This window comes from Lytechinus variegatus, chromosome 2, assembly GCF_018143015.1.
Source record: "Lytechinus variegatus isolate NC3 chromosome 2, Lvar_3.0, whole genome shotgun sequence".
NCBI lineage: Eukaryota > Metazoa > Echinodermata > Echinoidea > Temnopleuroida > Toxopneustidae > Lytechinus > Lytechinus variegatus.
Genome location: NC_054741.1, coordinates 58,216,197 through 58,242,284, shown reverse-complemented (window position 1 = coordinate 58,242,284; position 26,088 = coordinate 58,216,197). Strand labels below are relative to the sequence as shown.

Here is a 26,088-nt window from a genome sequence, read left to right as displayed (position 1 = left end):
CATGAAGTTGAAATCAAGTCGGGGATTGTTTAGACATCTGTTTGCGGCTGCATCTATAACAATTATCCATCATATTTGACATTGATACTTCATTTTCATAACATACACTTATTCATGAATGTGATCTAATCCATCCATACATTTGGTAATTCCCTCTTTGTGAATACATCTTTATAAATAAAATTTGCTTTTATTCTAACATCATTTACTTAGTGTTCTTATATGTTTGCTGCAAGAAGGACATTGTCTGTGTGATTAATCATTTGTTCTGCCTCTACACTGGTGATATTAAACATTGAAATGTCTGGCATGCCATTTTGAAAGTCCACCCTGATATTTGATTTTCTGAAGAAAAAAAACACATGTTAAAGAATGTTCTAGTAGATTTCAGTGTGATAAAAAGAAGTTTGAAATTCTTTAATTGTTTTTTTAATAGTCAATCTTTAACATTTTAATCTATCTTTTGAACCTATCATTAATCTCAAACACAAACTTGGTTTCTTTGAGTATCTTGCAAGCTCTTCTCTAATTTATTGTCTCATACTCACAGGATTCTGAGTTGCCAATTTGAGTACTACCAATCCCTCCTGTAAAATATTCCTAACTTTATCTGTACCTGCCAAGACTTTCACTAACCTTTTTCTATTATTCTCCTGATTTTTTTTCATATCCGGGTGGACTTTATCTTCTAAGTTCCCCAAGCCTTCCTTCTCATTTCCATGATTGAAGTGATACTGTGGCTTTCATTCCCCCAAAATAATTCATTTGAATAAATCTTTTCCCTTTGATACTCAATTTTATGAATTATCTTAAGGGTTAGTCAAAAAAAAAATTGTTGGGACAATTTAAGTTTTTGTATTCAATCCTTTTGTGGTAAAGAAATTAAGCACATAAAGTGAACCTGAACATTAAGTTCAGTGAGAAGAGAATATTAAAGGCAGAGAAGAGTGCTTACTATCCTCAAAGAGAAGTCATATCAGGTAACCATGGAGATGTTACGATTCACAGATACCTATTTCAGATTTGTCCCCAATGTATAGGTTAAAGCTAACAGTGACGATTTAGTTTGTGGAAACCATTAGTTGATATTTATAGAGATTTCTTGCCTGATATAGCGATGATATTGCCTGACATAGATATGACTTGCCTGAAATCAGAAGATGTGAAGTCCGTATCTGTTAGACTCATAGGTAAATTAGCAAGCTCTAGGGCATTATAATATACCAAGTTATTTAGGGCAGGTGTTGCCTGTTGTATTGGATATTCATGAAGTGATCTGATTTTGTTGATCTTGCAAAAATAGTTAGATCGTCTCTCGTGACTTCTAGCTACCATCGTAGTCGTACGATCAATGTTGTAAGGTATTTCCATTTTGAGTGGTCTTTTCAAACTATTCTCCCTTAAAGTTTGTATTGATGAGCAACTTGCACTTATGACTTTGCAACCATCATGTGGAAGTCGTTTCTCTGGTGATCTTGCTTTGTATCATTCTAGCTGCTGTTATCTCGGCAAGAAGGATGTTCAAAATACAATCGTCTCTTTTTTTCTATCTATTTGAGGTGGAGCTCATTGGTTGTGCTGTCATAATTGCCCTTTTAACACTCCAAGTTATCACCTACGTAATTGCTAGGCAGAGTTTTATGTTCAACTGACGAATCTGTGATGTGGTTTCCAAGTCATAAATTCCCTTATAACTATTATTTTATGATTTAGACTTGCTCTATGTGCGTGTGAAAAAGGTCATCTCTTATTTAGATCTTGGTGCATTATTTGTATGAGTTTGAAAAAAAAAGTTTTTAAAACTTCATGTAAAATAGACCTAATTAACTATTTCAACAGAGGAATGAACATAAATTCTATGTAGGCATCCCCCTCCTAAACCACTTAATGAAAATTTGTCTGGACCGAGGGTTTAAAAAATCGAATCGTAACCTTAACAAATGTTTACTAACTACCTATTATTGGAAGCAAGTTATGAAATTTAAAGCATGCTTCTGTGAATTGCGACACCTTTTCCAGCAGATTGTTTATTATGTTGAAGGAATCTCAAAGCATGAAATACTTCAATATTAATGTGTTGTCACAAGAATACATCAAAAGATTACATAGAATTATATCTTTTTATTATAATGTTAAGTCTTATCATTTTATTCATGTGTGTTTAGATTATGTACTTATATTCACACACATCTCAAAGTTGTTTGAATATCAGTCCTCATCAGTTCATGAGATGATTTGGACATCATTTCATCATTAATTATCATCCATTGAACAGACACTATATCAGACGGTGCATACATAATTTCATTATTTCAAGGAATGTTTATTTTCAATTTAATGGAATATGTATTGTGTTATTAAAAGGAAATTTGAGCAAAACTTGGCTATCTACTCTGTCAATGAATGATACTATTTCAACAAGACCGGTCCTATATGGAATCTGTTATTTTGCCTTTTAAAAATAAAACTTTCAAATTATGAAGAGATCATTCAAATATTATCACTTATAAAAATACTATATATTAAAGTAACCTATTCATTGATTTTATACATGAATGTAATTTTTTTTACTTGAGGTTTGGATAATTTTTATTAAAAGGATGTTGAATCGACATCCAGCCACCAAAGCTGGTGGCATATTTTGGCAAAGTGATAGGGCTATATGACACAGAGAAAGAAAGTGGGGTTAGGGGAGGGGGTGATAATAACACCAATTCACATAGATTGGACTATAGTTGCACCAATTTGTATGGGTGGGACTGCAAGATATCTAACGGAGTGCTTCCGTGCCTCCCCTTAGCTTACCAACAGCCTCCTTTCGCCATGTGTGGAAGCGGTGGTATGGGGCGTGGTTCAGGTAGCAGAGGTCGACCCCCTCGAGGCAGCTCTATAGGCATGCCGTCGCATCCTCACTCAGGTAAAAAAAAGCAAGAGATAAAACCTACATATCCAAAATATTTTCATCCGCTTTATTAATTGTAATTCCTGGATGGTTTTAGGATGTGGTCGGTGCATAGGCTGCTCTTTCCCTTTTGTTTTCATTATTTTACTTTTTTATGCTTGCGACAGAATCCCTTTCTCCCTTTGCACTGTGTTTCATGCCAAATTGTTAACTGTTGGGCCAATTAGATGCATTTTATTATGTTAAATAATTCCAAACGGTCATACTGATAGTATAGTGGTGCTCCCTTTATTGTTAAAATCAAGGCAAGTTCAATAATTTTCAAAGATAATTTTGAGCTCTTGATGTTGGTGGAGGTCCCCACTGCATATCCACATTCTGCTCAGATTCGATTTTCTAATTTAAATTGATCAGATTTTATTTACCAACTGCAAAAAAATAAATAAACCCAGATGTTACGAAAGCAAATAGTCTCTCCCTGGTTTTTAAAGCGAAATAGCTTTTACCATCCTATAACGCTTTTTGAAACTTGTGGGACTATGCAGATGTGTATTTATCCAAGTAAATATGTACTTGTAGTGATGGATGTGTGGAGATTGTATTTGCTGTGCTCGGTTTTCCCAGGTGTTCCTTTGTCAGTATACTCAAATACTTTCCAGTCTGGGTGTTCACTTGCATGAGGTTGCTGTTCAGTCGGTTGGTTGGTTACTAGTATTCGGTTGTGTTCTAATTATATACAACATGCACATCACTGGTCTATTTCCCTACTACAGTCCCAACTCATTCACACGCGTGTTGGTTGATTGGTTACTAGTTGGTCGGTTGGCTTGTTTCTTGGTGCAAAATCCTGAAAAATACCAGTTGCTGTCTTAGCGGTAGACTTGTAAAAGTGGCTTCAAATTAGTGTTTGCAAAGACCATTTGTGGCTATTTGTGAATGTATATTTGATAACACGCTTTTGAAGTTGTCTTAGATAATGCAGACATTGAATTCTTATTGTCATATCAAAATCTGGGAAAGTGGTAAATGAAATGCAGATGAGATGCAAATTTTTATTCCATGGATTTTTTCACCTCCACAGCTCCTGATCAGCAGTTACTTCTACATTTTTTTTTTAGTTTTCCCTTCTAGTACTGAATTGGTTGGATTTTCTCCTAGCCAGGGGAGCCAAATATTATGTTTGAAAATTGAAAAAAACAATACTTAGTTGGAAAGGGATTTGAAAGAACAGAATGCAAAAAAAAAGAACAAATAAATGGATTTTTAAAACAAACAGGAGTGTGCGAGAGGGTTACTAGAATGTGGGTGGGGCTCAATGAAGTAGGTTGGGCCAGAGCTAGATCATTATCCATCAACAGTGTAGTATAAAATGTTATGAAAATTCTTTTCTATTCATGTCATGCTTTATGTATTTGACTCTTATATGTTCAAGGTATGTACTACTAACCCCTTTTCATACAAATGATGCTAACCTCTGCATTTATAAAAGGCTCCCATTGGTGCATGCTTCATCTTAGCTCCCATCATTCTCTCCCCTTTCTATTTACTCTTCAATTTAATGAAGTTCAAGCCTGCTCTTAATCATAATCCATAAAGGAACACGTCTTGAAATGAAAAGAAAACATTAAAGAAAAAAACAGATTTTGACATTACATTTCTTGATATTCAATATTAAAAAAAAACGGATAGTGATGATTTTTATGTAAAAGTAATCAAGGATTCATGATCATGAAATTCTTAACAAATTATTGTCCCTGCTGTGCTGTTCAGTTTTATTGCTTAAAGTAATTATGATGTCATCAAAGTTTTGTATATTGCTTCCTATGATACTCTTTTGATATATCTGTCATCTAGCTTATGACTACATTAGCACCATTCCTGAATGTGATTTTCAGAGGTGATAGATATAATCCTGTGGACAGAGATTTGGAGTAGACCTGAACTCGACTGTGCTTGACATTAATTTAACCATTTACTAACCCCCCCTCCCTCCCCTTTCCTCTTGCCTTCTCTTTAAGTATTTAAGGCACCAAGTCACAAGACTGGATAGACTAGCATATCGTAAGAAGGTACCATTCTATAATTATCTGTAAATAGTTAGGTGTAAGTCAATTTTAGTGTTAATGTAAAAAATACTGTGGACCCAGGCCCATCCATGCCCCTTAACGATGACGGATTGTTGTGAAGGAAGGCTCAGAGACTATATACATCGAGGGTATATGACCATCTATCCCTTGTTGTATGTACCCCCTTATTCTATCAGGGATTCCAACGTACACCCCAGGTTTAATGATGCCGGCGGCTGGGGTCCCTCCCACGCCCGACCGTCGAGGCCAGACGCCGATTACCTACTCCTACCCCGATTACGGGTCTGCCGGCCCCGCGGCGGGCCGCTCAGCCCCGCCTCCTCCTACTCGCAACGAGCCTAGCTCCATGTCGCACCAGCCTGAATATGGGAGGGATTATCACCAGCCTGCTGGTAGGTCCATAACAAAAATTCAGATTTCTGCACATATCTTTTAACGGGGGACTACATATGTATCTTCCACACTGGGGTTCTCTTACATAGACCCCCTGTATTGTAAACTAGTCTTGATACCTTTTGATGATAAAAGAATGGACCATGTATTTTGAATTGAAAGAAGAAAAAAAATTGTCTAGATGCAATCTGTGATCCTTTTGATCATTAGAAAAAAATAATTATAGCATTAAAATTGTGATAATATGACAAATATGTTTCTGTTGGGTATAGATTGGAAGACTAGTTGATCAAAATGTTGCATTCTCGGTGGGGAACCAGGCACTGTTTAAGCAATGCTGGACTTAAAAGTGTTGATATTCAATGTGGCTGTGGCATACTCCAAACCACTATAGGGTGACTAAAGATATTGTTACTTATACAGAGTGGCCAAAGAAATAATTGGGGGACAAAAGATAATCACGCAATACTTTAAAGAGATAATGACCTAGTCAGTCAGGTGTATTTTTGTTCATAAGATGCCAGAAGAGCTTAATCGTTAGATAATGTTTAGAATTTGATTCTTAAATACTTTACTTGACAAAATAATTGATACCACATGCTATGTTATTATTGTAAAAAAGGAAGAAAATTAGATAAGTTTATGTCTAAAATTAAATTTATTGATCAGCACTTCCAATAATGTAAGCACACAAACGCTCTGATACTCCTGTAAATGAACGTCCCACTTTAAATTCACACCGTGTTTCTTTAATATGCACTATCCATCAAGTCCTATAGATTCTTCTCTTCTCTCTCTCTCTCTCACTCAGTTAAATCACCTTGGTTAGAAGACAATCATTTTTATACATATAGAGGCATGTTCCATTGAAAGTAGTAGTATTTATACACCCATTTCCTAATGATTGCCCAAAATATGAGGATTATACGCTTGCTGTGTGTGCTACGTAGATAGTTCCCTTAGTTCATGAGAGATATAATCTTAACCAACCTTGTTTACTGCATCGTAGAACTTGCATTAAAAGTGTCATTAGGTGATTCACATTATATTAATGTAAGATATTCCATTGTGTTTAGACTAGAATATATATATATAGTAGTTTTAGAATACCTCATTTACTCCAGATGTGTTTTCCACCCAAGCTTGTAGTATGCTTTTGTAGTATTAACAATATGTATCTTTGATATATTGTTGGGAATTAAGATATATTTGTATTTTGCAATTTCATTTTGATGTGGAATAAAATTCCATGTGCACCGATGAAGTATATTTCTAATGTGATATTTTCATGTCTTTTGTTTTGTTGTTTCTGATGTCTTCCGTCCACCTGTTGTTTCATCCTTACTGTCATCCTCGCCGCCGTCATCGACATCGTTGCCATCCTTATCGTCCTCACCATCCTCGTCGACGTCATTGACCACCGCAGTGATGCCAAACAGCTACCAGCCCCAGAGCTATGCACCATCACCGTCACCTGTTAATAACCGCTACAATACAACCAACAGTCCCGGGCCCATGGACATCTATGGCGGGTCCCAAGACCAGGGAATGGGGGGCAATTATGTACCCGCTGCCAGCCCTCAACCAACCCATGCATTCGGCATTGGGTCCCAACCGGTAAGTCAAGTATTTTATTATCTGGCTAGAATAAGATCAATGAGGCTAGGGCTTGCTTCTTTTCAATTCTCGTTAATGCCTCATTTCATGTCCATGTTATTAGGTACTTTAAGATGAAAAAAAAATCATCAGTTTGATATGACAAAATATTGGGTTACCTTCCTTGCTTGGCCAAAAACATCTTTATTCATATCTAGTCTCTTTTTTATATTACCAAATAGAATAAGTTTATTTAACCCAATAACTATAAGCAAACTCTACTCATTTTCTTTTCTATTTCTTTTTCTTTGATATACCATTCATGGGTCCATAACACAAAGCTTTGCAATCAATCTTAAAATTGTTTTATAATCAATAGCAAAATTTTGTGTTATCGAGCCCTGAATATGTAATCAAGACCTATCCTCAATTTTTAGAAAGAAAAAAAAATGCAACTCTGACAAGTAAAATCTGAATGAAATTTTCCCTCGTAAATATTGTACTTTAGCCTCAGAACACAACTACACATCACTCTAAATTTCCCCCTGTTTATCTTCCAAATTAAGTATTCAGAAGTGGCTTCAAACAACAGTTAAAGCCTTCTGTTAGATGCTACATGAAACAATTTTCTTGAAAGCAATAAAGAAATTCAAACTCAAAGTTACAATTTCCAGGATTTGAAGGAAAGAAGAATATGTGCAGTTCAACTAATAAATCCCTTCTGTTAGATGCTACATGAAACAATTTTCTTGAAAGCAATAAAGAAATTCAAGCTCAAAGTTACAATTTCCAGGATTTGAAGGAAAGAAGAATATGTGCAGTTCAACCAATAAATCCCAAAATGAGAACGTTTTGAGGACATTTGTATCATCCATGTCTTTGCTTGCTTCTCGGGTACTGTTTTTCTCATGCAGGATATATATTTTTTAGCTCTTTCTCGTCATACCCTTCTACGTTCTTTGTTCTGTACTATATCTCTGTTGTTATTTGTCTTTAAAGAATACTAGGCTCACCTGTATATTTCCAGTCAGTCAACAAAAATCATTACACAAGAGCTCTTAGGTCATTAGATCATGTTAGCATTTAGAACAAAGCCTTTGTCTTTCCTTGATAGTGGCTTGGGACCATTTCTCAAAGCTAGGGGATGCTCACACGTTTGATATAGGGCCTTTTCACACGTGAATCTTGAATCATCATTGTAATGATGATTTGTAGGGGTTTGTGATTCTAATCATGTTCTAGTTTGGTTTCACACGTGCTTAAAATTTGTCATTAGCCTTATTTTTCACCGGAATCATCATTCAAATTACTTTTTTTTACCGTGTGAAAGGGCGGTTAGACTCTCGCTAATTATGATGACCCATGCGAATCATCTGACCAGTGTGTTGATCATTGTGTTGTATACTGCACACATTAGGAAATAAGAGTGTGGTTTTTTAATTTTGTGAAATTCCCCTGAACCAGAAGAATGGTGGGGCTTGTTGAAAATTGCATTGAACTTCTTGATACTATTAAACAAAATGTCCTGTTATGGGCTTTGAGAATTGGTCCTAGGTTTTACAAGACTTGCACATGGCACTCGAATTGGACAATCAGAAAGGGGGGGGGGTGCTTCAAAGTTGTAATTGGAATCAATTTGTCTGTTACCTTTAATGGAATGGTTGCCAACAAATATTTTCCTAAATTTGGGATGGAAAATGGTTTTAATGACAGGATTTTCATATCGAGAATGATTTTGTCAAGCAGTCTTCCATAGTGAAGAGTTACTTAATAAGTAAAATTGATAGCCTAGGGACTACACCATAGTACTTGTTACATGTACAGTACTCATGTAGGCTCTGTCCTTCTTTTGAAGCTCTGAATACCTACATATATTTACTTTTGAATTCATTTATTTTTTTCTCTTTTATTTGGATGTATTTCTCGTGGCTGTGTTCATTTGCTGCAAAAGAAGGTAAAGTCCTTCTGAATCAATCTCAAGTCTTTATTTTTTTTGAAATGGTGCTTGTTATATAGCTGTGCATCAAGTAGAATTCCGTTTGTTTCATCTCCCAAAATATTTTTTGTATATTTTTTTTTTGGAAAAGCATTTTAATGTCTGCACTTAGCTGTGAGCGTTTTTAAAAGAGAAATCCCACATATCATAGTCCTTGTTACAATGTCTGGCACCCGTAGATTTTTTTTTTCAGTTCAATTGTATAGCACTCACACCCCTCTTCACTCTCCACTCAACCCCCACCCCCCCCCCCTCCATCAGTGATGATATATAGAACTTGTAGTGTTGGATGGTGTACTAATCATCTGGTATTCAGTTGGTTTGATTTATTTATGTATTTAAATTGGTGTTTAAAAACTGTTTATAGCCTAGCTCTGCTTCACTCAAGATGGGCTAAAAATATACTGATAACGTGGTGAAATGCATTGTGATTATAAAAAAAAAGACTAGCTACACCTTTCACCCCCCCCCCCCCCCCCCCCCCCCCCCCGCCACATCATCATAATACATTCACCAGCCTTCTGAAAAAAAGAGAAAAATCCCCAACGAATTCCCCAGTGACACCCCTTCCCAAAATGGAATCACCCCCTCTATTGGTAGTAGATAGAGAAGCTTTGTGGTTAGTCTTGTTTCCCCATCCCCTTTGAGTGTGTTCACTTTTCATATGTTTTTTTAACCACCACATTTGTGTGAAGTGTTCTTGCGGGTTTGTTATCTGTCGGTAATTTGGTAAATTGGAACATGATTCTTTATGAGTAAACAGCACATGGATAATCTCCGCTTGTTGAGAGGGGGGGGGGAGGAATCATATTTTCATATGCAAGGTCATTTGAGCATTTCAGCTTTTCCCCAAAACAACAACATGGATATACAGATATATAAAGTAACCTTTAGGAACATTCTGTTTAAAACATTTAAAAAAAGAATGCTATATTTTGAAAGGGTGATTAGTTATTTTGTCAGATGGATATTTCATATAATTTACATGTATATGTCTAAGTTATATTCAGAAATAACCTGAAAGTAATTATAGCTGAAATTTAGTCATCTCATTTATTTGATATTTATAAATATATTAGGCATCTTAAAACTGATAGATTTGGCACCTGTGTCTTTGAAGATCCCACTATGCACAAGAATCCAGTACATGTAGCGCTAATTGATTCACAACACCCTCACTCTCTTTGTTTTCACTAATATGTTGTGATATTGTCCAGTCATTTTCAGGGACACAGTTTATTCAACTTACACTCTCCATTTCAGTGAAAAAAATTTTACTCCCAGATAAAATCTACTCGTGATATTTAGTCATTAATGTTCATGGAGGATGGGGGGGGGGTAGTTAAAGTTCTGAATAATTGGAGTTACAGCTCAAATACTTCAAACTTGATGTTGTATGCCTGTATTAAGAAGTGAAAAGTAAAAACAGTGATTTAGATTAGAAAGGTTTCATTGACCGAAGTGGACTCTTCATTGGATTTTATTGATATCCTTTTTTACACAATGGTATTGATGATTAAACCTGTTTTTCTTTCCTTCATTCATTCCCCGTCTCTCTTTCTTTCATTCTTTCATCTGCTTCTTTATACATCCCTGCATTTGCTTGCTTTTCTTTCTCTTTCTATAACTTTCATCTCTTTTTTTTCAATAACCGTTTGCTATATAATCTCCCCTCTCTCCCTCCCCAAAATCCCATCCTCCCCTCTCTATTTTTCACCCCCCCCCCCCCTTTCCATCCCCTCTCTTTCTCCTCTTCGTCTTCCTTTGTGTATCTCTCCCTTTCTATATTTCTTTTTCTGCCTTGCTCTCGCACCTAATATTTCTTTTTTTTTTCCTGTCCGGTGTGATTTTATTTGCATACTCCCCCCCTGTCACAACTGTTTCTATCCTCTCCCTGCCTTGCCTCCCCCCCTGCTCTTCCTCCGCGGTGTGTATTCACTGGTACAGAGCTTGATGCAGGGCTATCATCACAATGGTTACATTCACTGAGAGGGCGCTCTTCAACCGATAAACTCACTAAAGGCTCCAAGGTATACCACTAACACTTCTTCATCACCATCTTCTTTCTTGTAATAAATATATTTTCTTTTTTCTGCAATCATGCAATAACCCCACATGTCGTATCCTAACACCGTTTCTCGCCCTCCATACCAACTATCAGTGTTGATCCATTAATTTCCCTCCTACCAAATACCATCTGATGCTGGGGGTATAAATACCCTTCAAGCTTTGCTTTTGACAAAATATGTAATTTCCCTTTAGTATTTCAGCAACCAATGTACCAAATATCATCTAACAAGAGTGCTGTGATCGCTATTGATTCCAGTGCTTAGGCTCATACAGGAAAGAAGAATATGATATGTATTCATAAATTCACCCCCCCCCCCTTCCCTTGAAAAGAGAGGTTATATTTCTGCAGAGACGTTTAGTAAAATTTCTAATTGGTTGGGCAGCATTTCACCCTTTCTCTTATTCACTTTGAAGTGAACACATCTTATTCAACTAGTATAATTTGAAATATGATATATTTGCTTTTCATCAAAATATGTGCATTGATGATTTTTTTTTAAAATATGGTCCCAATAAACCCCCAATCATTTCCTATATCATTTTGTTAACTTGGGTATACACTACCAAAAATGAGACCTTCACATATTTTATTATATTATCATTATCTTTTCTTCATTTGACATATGTATATGTTATCACAAGTTAGATCACATGTGTGCGATTTTTCAAGAAGTGAATTTTTATGGAGTCATTAGCATAGGGGTCCATTATTCTACATCCCCTATAGCAATTAATATTTAATACAAAGTATAGACTCATGTCCAGACATATGATACTAACATTCTGACAGCTGAACATGTTGTAGGACTTGTGTATTAACGTTAGTATTCTTAACCTCTTTATTTAGAGTTTTGAAAATGTTGAGCATCATCATATCTCAATTATTTATATGATTAAGTCGTAAAGCATTTATAAATGCCTCAAATCTTGCTGAAATTTTATTGGAGTGCATCTACAAATAAACAAAAAAAAAGCTAACTGAAACTTATCTTACTCCAACCATAGAAGACTTTAACCAGATTTCCAATAGTTGATTCTTTATTATGAATAATTGAATTTTACCTTTTAGGATATAATGTGCCCTCTCTTAGTATTGTGTTTGATTTTTTTTTAATGGACCTTTTGAAAATTTAGTTTACAAATTTAGTGATCACAGAGAGCTACAGACAGAGATAACATCCTGATTTTTTTAGCCTGGCCCATGCTTGAAAATAACTCATATAATCAAACAAATACTTATTTTAGTGTTGCAGTAGTTTAGGTGAGATGAAATCAGAGCAAAGTTTTCTGTCCTAAATTCTGTGAAAATTTGGATATTAAATAATAAGATACTTGTATGTGTTAGTGGATGTATTGAGTAATTTGGAATGAAAGTCTATTCTTGGTCAGAATCCCAACTAAATTGTGTACATTCTGCTTAATGATATGAAAATTTTAAAACTGGAATTGGCTAATAAAAAAAATCAGGATGAAATGTTTATTTTTGGTTCTTTGATACACAATTAATCAATCTGTACACTATTTAGAGTACCCTTTTTTTAAAGAAACAACACCATTACTGAGTGGGGCACTAGATATCTAAATTTAAATTTGCAAAACTGTGAGGGCCACCATTTATTGTCACACTAAAACAGCAAGTATTGTGCACCTGTTTTTAAGTCACAGTATTAGTCCAATGCTATTTGGGATTGTAATAACATTTTATATTTGTTATGTTAATATTTTATGTGGCATCATAACCAAGCATTATAGTGTTGTGTGATCATCTCTTGGTGTGGTCTACTATGGGTGTGTTTAATGTCGGTTTTCAAATTTAAACGGCAGCATGAATCATGATTGAAAACGTTATTATTAAACGTGAATATAATGAGAAACAAAGGGTCTGTTCAATGTCCTCTTTTCCTGGTCATAAAGTGAATGTCTTCCAAATCATGATTTGGAGGAAACTTTAAACATCTCAAATTTTACGTTCTTCGGCATCGCGAGCGCAACAATGAACATAATTGAGATTTAAAACCTCTTTAAATTTGCTCTCGCAGTGGAAGCCTACACAAGCAGGTGCCAGAATTGACCTTTCTTGTGATGGGTCAAACTACGCACTGAAGCTGCACTAATGAAAGTGGGAAATTTATAACACTATCGACAAATAATCAGCTTTATAATATTTTCGACACTGAACAGTGCAACGCTGATCATGTTTGTAGCGTTTTGTAATTGAGTTTTCATTCATGGTTCTCGTTGCTGTTTAAATTTGAAAATCGACATTTAATGCACCCTAAGAACTCAGAATGGGGCCAATTTTTTTAAAGTTGTTACAACATTAGTAGCTTACATTGATTTTAAATCAGGACTTTTTAAATCAATGGACACATGAATAAAGACCTTCCCTTTCAAAATAAGGCAACAAATGTTCCACTAATTTTTTGTGTATGCATGTAATTCATTTGAATATATGTGAATGTTACTGTAATTTTTTGACGTGTTTCTAAAATTGTTGCCTCAGTAATCGCTGAACAATATCTTTCACTTCTATGGCTTTGACTATTGTGGCGACGTACATTGGTCAGTGGTCTTTCTTGAACCAAACTCATTTTATTTTTGAACTGATGATCTGTATGACTAGACCTATTCAGCGGAGAAATGATGAAATGATAGAAATTTGAAATGTTGACTTCCCATTCCATAATATTAGTTTGGCAGACAATGAAATTCAACTTTTTTTCAGAATGGCCTATATTGTTTTGTATAATTTCTCTTTTTCTTTTTTTTTGTTTGTTTTCACAGACAGGGTACGGATCAGGTCACTATAACACAGTCTCACATGGGAGGAACTACTAAACAATAACATTTTGTTTAACTCAGAAGGAAATAATCTACTGGCTTTATATCAATGGTCCTACTCATTCACATCTATCTCTATGATCGTTTCTGCTGATATATACATGTATATACATACATATATACATCATGGAGGGAGAACATTTAAATGTAAATCATCAGCCGGTTACCATAAACCTGCATTATTTATCAATATTTGTATAAATATTACAATGTAAGTTTCTCTCCAAATTTTACTCCTGTTAATTTAATCTTTGAAAGGAATATGTTCATGAACTGTATTGTAAGATGTGATTGTTTTTATTTCTATCATTGTTTTTATCTTTTTTTTTAATCTGCACATTGCATGGCTTGTTATCTTTTCTATGTTGGATGCCATGCAGCCAATATTGTTTTTTTCTTTTTTTTTTGGTTGATGCATTCACTTTATTTTTCTCAATGATATGATTTATCTGAGCAATCTAAGGCAATTAAGGATGATATCAGTGTAAATATATATATATTATCTTGTTCAGTTTTGTTCTGAATTCTTGCATTTAAATATGTTTTGCTTGCTTTCGTACACATCTGTTTTTTTTAACTTATGCAGCCAATTTATAGTCTGCACTCAATGCAATGAAATTATGAATGAGAAATAAGTTATGACATTTCAAAGATGGAGTATGTGCTACATGATATTGAAACTGATGACCCGATGCAAATGTCCACCAACGGTAAAGAAGAACCAGTGTTAAAGCGTGATTATTTGTTCATAAACGGGAGGTATGTCTGGTTTCAGATAAGTCCGTGCGAAACAGTAATTGTAATTTTTTTTTATATATTTCGGATCTCTGAAACCGGTACAAGGCATGGTTGGTTAGACACACTGTGGAATCTTCCTATCTTGATAGGGTTTTTTTGCTACTTGGCAAAAGTCACAGAAAAGAGGCCTTTAAAGCCTTGATCATACAACTCCGAAACGCGATCCATGTAGAAATTCAGACTTCTCGCGTTGGCGAATGCTGATAGCTTTCATCGGACATTTCTACTTACTTTTGATGAATATATGGATTGTCATTTCTTAGCTTCTGAAAGTAGATTATTGCCAAGGGATGATCTTTGGTATATGGGCGGGAAGGATATTTTTCCAGCAGCTTATGTACCTTGAGAGGAGCTAGAGAGTTAAAAAAAAGAAACACAAACTTGCCACATTGCGTAGCGTGTGTCCTGTAGTAAAGTGCATGAAATTTGTATAACGCTGGAGATATTTTTATTCACTTGATTGCACAAGAGACAATTCCATGAATATTTGTATCAATTTATTGACAATCTCAATCTATGAATTCTGTACAAGTTTTTTTTGTAATTCTAAGCAATATTTAAGGGAAAAGAAGAAAGAATTGAATTTGCCAAAATTTGTTTGTGTGATTTGAATATCCTTTGCTTAGCTATGTGATTACATGTTTTTTAATTGAAAAACTATTTTTGAAAACGTTGTTGTCGTCTGTCTATCTTTCTTTGTTTCATTGCATTTTCTCCACTGAGTTGTATTTTTCACAAGACTGGAGAAGAATAATCTCATCCTAATGCCACAAATAACCAATGAATTGCTGGAGTCTAATTTTTATATGCCATGTGCTCCATTACTTTATATTTTATGCTTAGAGAAGTCAAATCAAGCTGTCTATCAATTATGAAATCAAATCATGGATTGTAATGAATAATGAGAACCTATTGGAGTGAGCATGGAGGAGCATTCTATTCTCTTTCAAACTAAACGTACTTCTGATGATAACCAAAATTTGACAGATTTTTACCTGAATCATGTACTAAATTTCTATCGGGGCTGTATAAGAAACGTCAAATGAAAAGTTGAAAGAAGTTGTCGGGTGGGTTCTGGATATCACTGTACATAATGATTCTCAGGTTCTTGGGTACTCTGGCTATATGCGATTGATGGATAGATAGAAAGAAGCAGAAGACAAATTTTTATCAGAGTATTGAATTGACACTCTGTGCAGAGAACTAGTTGTAACATATCTGGTACGGGGCGCACAGAATCAGCTTTGCATCCTCTCTCTCTTAGAGGATATATGTAACCACTGTGATGTTTTAATGATGATTGTGTTAAAAATGGTGACTGTGTATGAGAGTGTTTGGGTGATTCATGTTTTTTGTCCATTCTCGCAATGGAGCTGTAACTCTTGTTGTATGTTATTGTGTGTTCTCTTCCTTCCTCAACTCAGGGTTGAAAATATTTAAAAAAAGAAAAAAATACATTAACAGTGGTTTCAACATTGATTCTGTTTTCTATGAAAGATGTTTGGAAATAAGGTGAAATCAACTGAATGTTTTAAAGAAATATAAGAAATAATAAGTTTTAAATGGAATGGATGATATTGTAATGTAGACTAATTTCAACTAAGTAGTGGAGTTGTTATGTTTCCGTGTTTAGGAGCCGATTCTTTCCACTCTTTTTCTTCTGAGTTGAGCTCTAGGTTCATAAATGCCCCTTGGAAGGTCCAATCAGGTTGTACTATTATCAACATCAACAACAACAATACTCTAAGAAGTGCCAACATAATTGTTAACCATAATGGGGCTATTCATCGTCCTATTTTTTTATGAATAAATATTTTGAGATTTGATATGATTTTATTCTTTCCACTCTGTCTTGTTCTTTTCACAAATTTTGTTGTGTAGGTCTTTTTTTCTTTTTGGTTAGCTCGTATGTGTTGTCTCATGGCTTTTTAAATTATTCTCTCATTTTTTATATATATAAATATATATATAACTCAATTACTTGTGAAGCATATAATAAGGTTCTGCTATTCATTTTATTCTTGGTTGTGTAATTTTGATTCACTTTCTTGTACATTTATTGGTAAGTTATTGTAGCTAAGACACCTAGTATCGGATGTAGAAGTAGTACGGTAGAGTAGAATTACTTGTAATTATGTGGTTGTGGTGATCGTAGTTTGTGCACTAAGTAATAGGTATACTATGTCTAAGTCGATGTAAGAAATTAATTGTAGATAATCTGATAAATTTGTGATTTTGAAGTGACATAGAATTGGGGGCTGACCCCTTCTTTATCGTCTGATGCTCCCTTTTCTCCTCCCTGAAAGAAAGAAGAAAAAAAATGTTTATATCAAATATCTGCTTTGTCTGTATCTCTATATATGCACAGTTTCAGATATCTTAATTAGCTTGTGAAGATTGTTTTATACTTTTGTCGTAGACAAGAGAAAGAATTATATGGCACATATGACATGGTTCCTCCTGCCAGTAGTTGCCATGACAACGTAGATTGTCCGTGGCATAGATAGAATCACATGTGGATTCATAGTGGTAGCTTGCATCTTTAAGGAACAGAAGCAACGGACCTTGAAATATTTTATGAAAAATTTGACATGAAACTGCCACCAAGGTCATAGTTCAAAGGTCATGAATAGCAAAGCTTGATATGAGAGAACAGAGTAAGGGATTTTTTCACATGTCGACATTATGAGAAGATGAAAGAGCCATGATTGGAATATCCTTATTTGGAAATCTTTAGAGTGCATGCATTGGCAGAATAGCGATTAGAACAAGAAAGGTAGAAGTTTAATCTTCTAACTTGACCAGATGTGTAGTAATTGTAGATTGGAGATAGGTACAAGAATTATAAAAAGAAGATATAATAATAAAAGTCTCCAGAAATATTTATTTATTATAGGAACCATTGCTGCAATGGTACAGCTGCTAACATTAGATTGATTCTTGTAGCATGCGTGCCTTATGATAGATGGAGATTTAGCAGTCTTTTGCGGAGTTTTTGATCCAAATATCTCTGGGATGTGAAGCGAGAAGGACCTTCTGTAAAGAAGTAATGGAATTAATTGGCTGGTAAGGTTTAACGAAAGTTGAGGAATGAATTCTGAATGAGAACGAACGTTGGTGAAGTGTATTTGTAGCGTTGCTGGCAGGGTAAACCATATCATATGTACCTCGTTATTAAGAAGAAGAAAAAAAACCGTGGCTACCTCAATTCCGCCACTATTAATACGATGGATAATCACAAATCCACACAATCGGTGACTCTACACAGCACCAATTGCTTTATCAACATGCTTTTTTCAATTTGTAACGGAAGCCTGTATATTTAGCAGCTCATTAGCAAGACAGCTGATTTGGTACATATTTATATTCTGCTTATTGAGCCTTCCCCCTCAAAAACATTGGGTATATAGAACATCCATGTTTGTATATGATCATTCATGAAGCGTATCCGCAGAATCGTATACTGTGGAATATATATATCGTATGTATGTATGGTATATCATGAGTCCAATTTTTTTGTTGTAGCGATGAGCACAGTATGTTCACAGGGTGCCAACGTGATATCTTCTAGGGTTTTTAGAAAAGAAGGCATCTTCAAAATTATTTTGTAGATGTTTATTTGGTGATACTCTTATTTATTTCCATGGGAATGGGATGGGAAGTTCCTTGGTTAGTTTTATCCTTTTTTTTATTTCCGAGAATTGATAGGTCTTTGTAAACCTTATTATTTGAGATCATAGACACAAGCTTCATATCACGGGTATCCTTATATTTTGTACAAATATTTGTGAGAAAAGCTGTAATATAAGCAGAGACATGAAACATCTTTGTGTCGCTTTTCGAACAAAAATGAGTGGGATTTATAAAAAGATGAGATCACATATTTGGGGAAATATGAATGTTGTGATTTATGATGAACTGGGATTTTTTAATATTATGAAATTTGAAAAAAAAAATGAAATAATTTTATGTCTAATTGTACATATGGAGAAGATACCAAAAAATGTATTATTGACATTTTATTCATCAGAGGGCTGGAATGTAGACTAATAACGATAGGACGTAGGGAGAGGCCTCTGGCAATCTAAGAAATAGTCAGAAAATAGTGTAGTCCTTTAACAGAGTGAGCGGAATATTTATGAGACCCAAAATAAGTGCAACATAGACAAATTATTGAAATAGAAAAAAGGTGTTCTATCTACTCCTCTTTTATTTTGTAGAGAAAATATTATTTAATAACGATAAACAACAACTGACCAATATTATGATAGCTGTTTTTCGTCTCAAAGAGCGTAAGGTTGGTGTGATGAACTTGAATGGAGGTAGATTTAGCAAAGATTTTTAATGTACATTTTCAAACTGCAATGAATTTTTTGTAATGATGAACGCTATAAAGGAGTATGATTCATCTCTTTGGGGAGAAAAACAGCTAGCATAATGGGGGAGAACCAGCTTTCTTGTCACTTATGACCTATTTGCAGTGAGATTCCATTTGCCAATAATGTGAACAAGTTCATATGTGATTACAACTTGTTTTTATTGTATAGACTTAATATGTCTATGGACCAACACATTTGAAATTTAACATGTTATTTGTTTTGATTTTTTGTTTCTTCTCGAAATGTGCTCTTTAAGTTGGCTGTCTCGTACTGTTCTGCTAAAAATAACACAGCATCTTGAAGGTGTACAAGGTGTTACAATGCCAATATTTTTCTATAGGCTTGTTTTGACTATTTATTCAATTGATAGTTGTCTAGTAAGATTGCGGTGAAACGGGCGCTTCTATCTTGGCAGCCTCTCTCTATACTTCGTAATTTAAAGCAATTTGCAATATTATGCACTAAGATTTCTACTTATGAACACCTACCAAATGTCCGCACTAGAATAAAATAGTAGACTATTTTCTTCTGCATTTATTAAAGTATATGAAGTATTTAGCCAATAATTTTTCGATTTTATTTTTTCTTTTACACTGTATGTGGTCACTGCTATATTTTTTTTCCATTGACACGAAAGTTGTTTCTCGCTTTGTTGTCGTCCAGTTGACTTTGTGTAGTTGTAAATGGTATAGGGTGATGTTAATAATGCACTCATGAAATCACACTGAAAATGAAATGTTAAAATATTGATAATAAATTCTGTTTGACTTCTGAAAAAAATGAAATTTGCCATGTGCCTCTCTGTGAATGGGTCAACAAAATGTTAATTAGTTCATGGAAATGACGTTTAACTTGTTGCTTCTGGAAACACAGCGATCCCGTACATTGTATATGGGATTGGTGAATTGTGAAATTAAGCGGTAAATAAGTTGTGGCATTGAATGATATATAAGTGAATAAAACTGAGAGATGGACAGATCCAATCAGACAGTAGAGGGAGAGAGTGAGGAAGAAGATAAGGAGAGGACATGGAAGTAGGTGAGACAGAAATGAAGAAGATGGGAGGGAGAGGATGGGGGAGGGAGGGGATAGAGGGTGGGGGAGAGAGTGTGGAAGAAATCAATCAGTGAGGGGTGGGGAAGAGGGGAAGGGGAGTTTAGAAGAGATCAGTGAGGTGATGGGGAAGGGATGGGAAGATGGTGGGGGATGTATAAGTAATAGTGGAGAGATGGGGAAGAGCGTGTAGAAGAGATGAGTTAGGGAAGGGAAAAGATGGAGGAATGTGAAAGTAATGAGTGAGGGGATGGGGAAGAGGTAGGGACAAGCTGTGGAAGAGATGAGTGGGGTGGGAAGAGGGTTTGGAGAAAGTGAGGGAGAGACAGTGAGGAAGGAATGAGTGAGGGAATGAAAAGAGGGCGGAATACAATGTAGTGGAGTGAGGGGAGGTGGGGGAAAGAGTGTGGAATAGATAAGTGAGAGGTGGGAGAGGGTGGGGGAAAGAGCGTGGAATAGATAAGTGAGGGAGGTGGGAGAGGGTGGGAAAGAGTGTGGAATAGATAAGTGAGGGGAGGTGGGAGAGGGTGGGGGAAAGAGTGTGGAATAGATAAGTGAGGGGAGGTGGGAGAGGGTGGGGGAAAGAGTGTGGAATAGATAAGTGAGGGGAGGTGGGAGAGGGTGGGGGAAAGAGTGTGGAATAGATAAGTGAGGGGAGGTGGGAGAGGGTGGGGGAAAGAGTGTGGAATAGATAAGTGAGGGGAGGTGGGAGAGGGTGGGAAAGAGTGTGGAATAGATGAGTGAGGGGAGGTGGGAGAGGGTGGGGAAAGAGTGTGGAATAGATGAGTGAGGGGAGGTGGGAGAGGGTGGGGAAAGAGTGTGGAATAGATGAGTGAGGGGAGGTGGGAGAGGGTGGGGAAAGAGTGTGGAATAGATAAGTGAGGGGAGGTGGGAGAGGGTGGGGGAAAGAGTGTGGAATAGATAAGTGAGGGAGGTGGGAGAGGGGGGGGAAAGAGTGTGGAATAGATAAGTGAGGGGAGGTGGGAGAGGGTGGGGGAAAGAGTGTGGAATAGATAAGTGAGGGGAGGTGGGAGAGGGTGGGGAAAGAGTGTGGAATAGATAAGTGAGGGGAGGTGGGAGAGGGTGGGGAAAGAGTGTGGAATAGATAAGTGAGGGGAGGTGGGAGAGGGTGGGGAAAGAGTGTGGAATAGATAAGTGAGGGGAGGTGGGAGAGGGTGGGGGAAAGAGTGTGGAATAGATGAGTGAGGGGAGGTGGGAGAGGGTGGGGGAAAGAGTGTGGAATAGATAAGTGAGGGGAGTGGGAGAGGGTGGGGGAAGAGTGTGGAATAGATGAGTGAGGGGAGGTGGGAGAGGGTGGGGAAAGAGTGTGGAATAGATAAGTGAGGGGAGGTGGGAGAGGGTGGGGGAAAGAGTGTGGAATAGATGAGTGAGGGGAGGTGGGAGAGTGGGGATGTTGGATGGAGGGTGGGAGGTGGGGAGGTTGGAATAGATGGAGGGAGTGGGAGAGGGGGGGTGGGGGGGGAATAGGTGAGTGGGGTGAGAGGGTGGGGGAAAGTGTGTGATAAGTGAGGTGGGAGAGGTGGGGAGAAGGTGTGGGTAAGTGGGGGAGTGTGAGAGTGGGTGTGGGGAGGTGGGAGGGGTGGGGGGAGTGTGGAATAGTAGAGGTGGGGGGGAGAGGGTGGGGGAAAGAGTGTGGAATGATGTGGGGGTGGGAGAGGGTGGGGGAAGAGTGTGGAATAGATGTGTGGGGAGGTGGGAGGGTGGGGGGAGTGTGGAATAGATAAGAGGGGAGGTGGGGAGGTGGGGGAGTGTGTGGAATAGTAAGTGAGGGGAGGTGGGAGAGGGTGGGGGAAAGAGTGTGGATAGAGAGTGGGGTGGGGAGGTGGGGAAAGAGTGTGGAATAGATGAGGGGGGGGGGAGGGTGGGGGAGTGTGTAGATGTGGGGAGGGGGAGAGGGTGGGGGAAAGAGTGTGGAATAGATGAGGGGAGGGGGAGTGTGGAAAGAGTGGGGGTGGTGAAGAGGGTGGGGAGAGAGTGTGGAGGAGAGTGGGGGAGATGTGAGTGGGGGGGAGGGAGATGTGGAAGGACGAGAAAAGGGACTGGAAAGAAGATGGGGAAGAGAGCGTAAAAGAGTGTTAGAATGTAGCAGATTGTGATGGAGAATTGGAAAAGGCATTCTGTCCGATATTGTTTGTGTAATTATTATAAGCCCAGATCCCCCGACCCATTTTCCTCGCTATTAATGTGATGGCGTTTGGGAGGTGCTCACCAGTACCACCCCGGCGTCTGGCATTGTAAATCACAATAAACTGGAATAAATGCATCTGATATCTCTCTTTTTTTTAATTGTGGAACGGTTTCTTAAACCACACTTGATCAATACATTGACACAACTCTATACAGATACAACATCATGTCATTGATGATAATTCAATATTTCAAAGGCGTTCAGCATTTTGAAAATTTTCAGGTTGAATCAAAACATACAGAGATTAACTCCAAGAAATTTAACAGTAATACCAATGGTTGATAAATACACCGAGTTGTACTGTCATATGAATTACGTCAAGCTTAAACAAGAGATAATTCCCATTCTAATTAGATTTTAGAAATGATTTTAGAAATTTCGTCTTCCTAATCAAATACCTCCTAACATGATCATGGTCATGGTCACACCGCCCGAGCGTTGTTGGAGCGGTCGTGGAGCGGAGAGAAAAAATCATCACCGCTCGCTACCGTTCACCATTTTCGATTTCGATTGTTTATTTTTGTTTTCGATTTTCCCCCAATTTTGTGAGCGAATTTCGACTCTCTTTCCCTTCCGCTCCACGACCGCTCCAACAACGCTCGGGCGGTGTGACCAGGCCTTTAGGTTAACATGGTATTCCTGAATTTCAGGGCCCGGTTGCATAAAAATTGGTGTTGTGATCTCTGAAACAATTCAGTCATGATTGAAGACACGCCTTGTCCGTGGGCACTTGATAAGTTTTCGATTTTAGAATAAGAAACAAATTCTTTTTTTTATGACAAGTATCTTGTCATTTTAATGGATAGAAACAATCCATTTTTTATAAAAGAACCTATACATCTTTTGAAGCAGATCTATTTAGAGCGTTACAAATTGCTTTTCATTCGTAATTTCTATTGAATATTGGACAGGGGGAATATTAACCGTTATAGAAAGTTTTCGAAATATAGTTTTTAAATATAGAAATGTAAAATTTCATAGGAGAGGAGCATAATTTCTATTTTGAAATCTATGTCAAATTAAAACAAAGTCAAACACATAATTCGACAAAAACAGGAGAGATCAACTTCAGTACCATTCATTTAAAAAAGGGTGGGGTTTTTTTCGAAATAAGGCCTAATTAAAAAAAAGGAATCAAACAAATCTAAAACAAATCGAAAATATCGAAATTATATTCTGCCAAAAATGTTAACAGACAGACCTTATACCAATAAAAAGTATGTTCTCCGTGTTGATGCTCCGAAAAGAAAAGAATATTGCTCATTGGCTAACCCTTGCTCAGCATGCTCAGCAGAAACGTACAAAGAAGCCCTGCATGAACAACAGTTTTTTTAATCAAAATATGCTTTTCAAAGGTGATACATATTTCAAGTTTATCTGTTACACGTCAGAACAGTTCCAAATGCCCAGTCTTCTTGCCACTCTGTGCAGTCGTTTCTTCACATAATAATAAAATTGGTACTCGTATTTCATTCGCTGTTTCAAAATGGAATAGGTTTTGTCTGAAGGATGCTTCTTGTAATTCGTTTTGAATAGTGTCATCGGTCGACCTATAAAAAAGGGAATATTAGAAGTTATTACTAAATTGTAGACTACAAAATTATGCACATGCACAACTCCCCACCCGTACACATACCCCACACATATATACACATACACGTAGACCTATATTAAGCTCCTGGGGGGGGGCACTTACATTGACGAGTGGATACCATGCGCGACCAAAAACACCTAAAAAGGACGTCTTTTTCAAGATAGGGCGGGCACGTTACGTTCGTAACGTGATAAGGGTGTCAAAAACACAAAATATTGAAAAAAGGGTATCTATTTCGCTCTGAAAATTATTCGTGTTTAGGGTCAAATATGCGGGGATGATAAAACACAATATTGTGAATTATTTTGTGTATTGCAATTGTAAGTATTCTTGTATTGTGTTTTTGAACGCAGAAATAAATGCAAACAAACAAAATCAAAATGTTTTATAAAGGATGTCCTTTTTGCCCCAATACTACGTGTTTAGAGTCCGATTTGCGCGAGGTGTGGAAGGTAGGGCCGTACTAAACCCAAATGATGGTATCTAAGGTTGCGCATGGTATCCACTCGTCAATGGAAGTGCCCCCCCCCCCCCGTTTATTATCGTGTCTCGTTTCACACATATAAAAATCGTACAGAAATCGTCGTTTCATTTCCATGATCTCCATTATTTACATCACGCAGGGGCCGCGGAAGCGGGGGGGGGGCTGGGAGCTTCAGCCCCCCCCCCCCAATTTTTTTTCCAAAACTTTTTCCAAAAACGTACAAATGACCAAAAGATTGTGATTTTTTGCATGGTCAGCCCCCCTTCCCGACTTTGAAAACCATTCTGCGGCCCCTGTCATGTTCACCATTTTGAAATAACTGCTTGTATTTACTTCATCCTTAGGATTAATTTATATCATAAGGATAGCATACGTGTATTCCGAAAATACTAGGATGGGGGTGTTATAGCAGCATACAGACCTTTTATCACCATCCACATGCATTATGAATTATTGGGGGTATTAAAGTAATTTCAGAAAAATTACTATTTATCTTGTTTGTATATTTAAAGTTTTGTTACGACATGTACTTTTCATCTTTGTGTATACTTATTGTTAACGCCATAAGAAACCAAATTTCTTTGTACGCGTACATTGACCAATAATAGAATCTTGAATCTTCAGCTATTTGTTCCCGAAAATCAATTTATGAAAGGCACAATAAATAAAATCTTAATTCAAAATAATTCAAAGTTGCAAGAAACTCTTACTTTTGCCCTCCTCATATATTTTTGCTACCCCTCCAAATGTCTCCGGAAGTAGTTTTTCGAATACGGCCATAGAGAGGTCATACTCTTCTGTTACACCAATCACAAGGAACTTGTCAACATTCCGTTTAGCTTCATGGAAGGCAAACGATGGAGATTCGCTGGAAGAAAAATGAAGCATGACCAAAGCATGTCATAAAAAAATAATAATTTACTGTCAATACTAACAAACGATCAAACAATATCATGACATTCTATCATATTTGGCATATAATGTGATGTAACTTTATTCAAGAGGGGTTGGGTCGTGTGTTCGATTCCCTTATACCCCTTTCATAAACCTATCCTCCAATTAGCCGCCTAAGAGTAATGCGGATAATTCAATAAAAATTGCGTTCATAAACTCCGAAAATAATCCGCACTATTTTTACGAGCGCCCGTCCTGAAAAAGGAGGATAATCGTCATGGCAACCGCACACACCCCCTCCGATGCGGTTGCGTTGGAAAAGGGTGACCTTGTGACCGCTCCATGGCAATTATCCGCATTACTTTCGAAATGCGTTCATAAAGTGAAAATCTGGCCCTGATGCTGCTATTATGCGGATAATTGCAGCATCAAAATAATGCGGATAACTCTGGTCCTCCTCCGATTTTACGACCAAATTATGCTGCTATTAGCCGCATAAGTGGGTTTATGAAAGGGGTATTAGCGGCCAATCGTCCTTTGGCAGGGCGTCAATCCACACTTAGCCACTCTTCGTCCAGGTGTCAAATGGGTACCCGGTGTGATGCGAAAACCTGTGTAGTGTGCCTAGCAATTTGAGTATTGGAACTCTTGCTGGAATGCTCACAAGGGAGTGGTGAATGTACATACATTTTATGTAAGCATGCCAGGATCTGATGACCGGGGTAATAATTATTGCAGTATAACGCGCTTTAGAAACAAAATGTAAAGTAATAAGTGCTATATGAATGTAGC

The 26,088-nt window shown here is 36.9% G+C and overlaps 2 protein-coding genes across 3 annotated transcripts in view; one reads left to right on the top strand and one right to left on the bottom strand.

The window, feature by feature from the left end:
- LOC121408474 (RNA-binding protein Musashi homolog 2-like) overlaps positions 1-19,842 on the top strand; it is a 51,339-nt gene extending 31,497 nt beyond the window's left edge. Inside the window, exons 6-10 of one of the 2 annotated variants that reach the window (XM_041599952.1) lie at positions 2,801-2,917; positions 5,166-5,381; positions 6,809-6,999; positions 8,930-8,932; positions 13,829-19,842. In XM_041599952.1, coding sequence (XP_041455886.1) covers positions 2,801-2,917; positions 5,166-5,381; positions 6,809-6,999; positions 8,930-8,932; positions 13,829-13,882 — 581 coding nt within the window. In that variant the 3' untranslated portion in view covers positions 13,883-19,842. The remainder of the gene's footprint in view (positions 1-2,800; positions 2,918-5,165; positions 5,382-6,808; positions 7,000-8,929; positions 8,933-13,828) is intronic. The other variant, XM_041599953.1, reaches the window with a different exon arrangement.
- Positions 19,843-23,294: 3,452 nt separating this feature from the next.
- The window catches only part of LOC121408473 (uronyl 2-sulfotransferase-like), a 10,001-nt gene continuing 7,207 nt past the window's right edge, over positions 23,295-26,088 (bottom strand). The window contains exons 7-8 of the mRNA XM_041599951.1: positions 25,113-25,270; positions 23,295-23,874 (exon numbers count right to left, since the gene is read on the bottom strand). Of these exons, the coding sequence (XP_041455885.1) occupies positions 23,705-23,874; positions 25,113-25,270 (328 nt within the window). The 3' untranslated portion in view covers positions 23,295-23,704. The remainder of the gene's footprint in view (positions 23,875-25,112; positions 25,271-26,088) is intronic.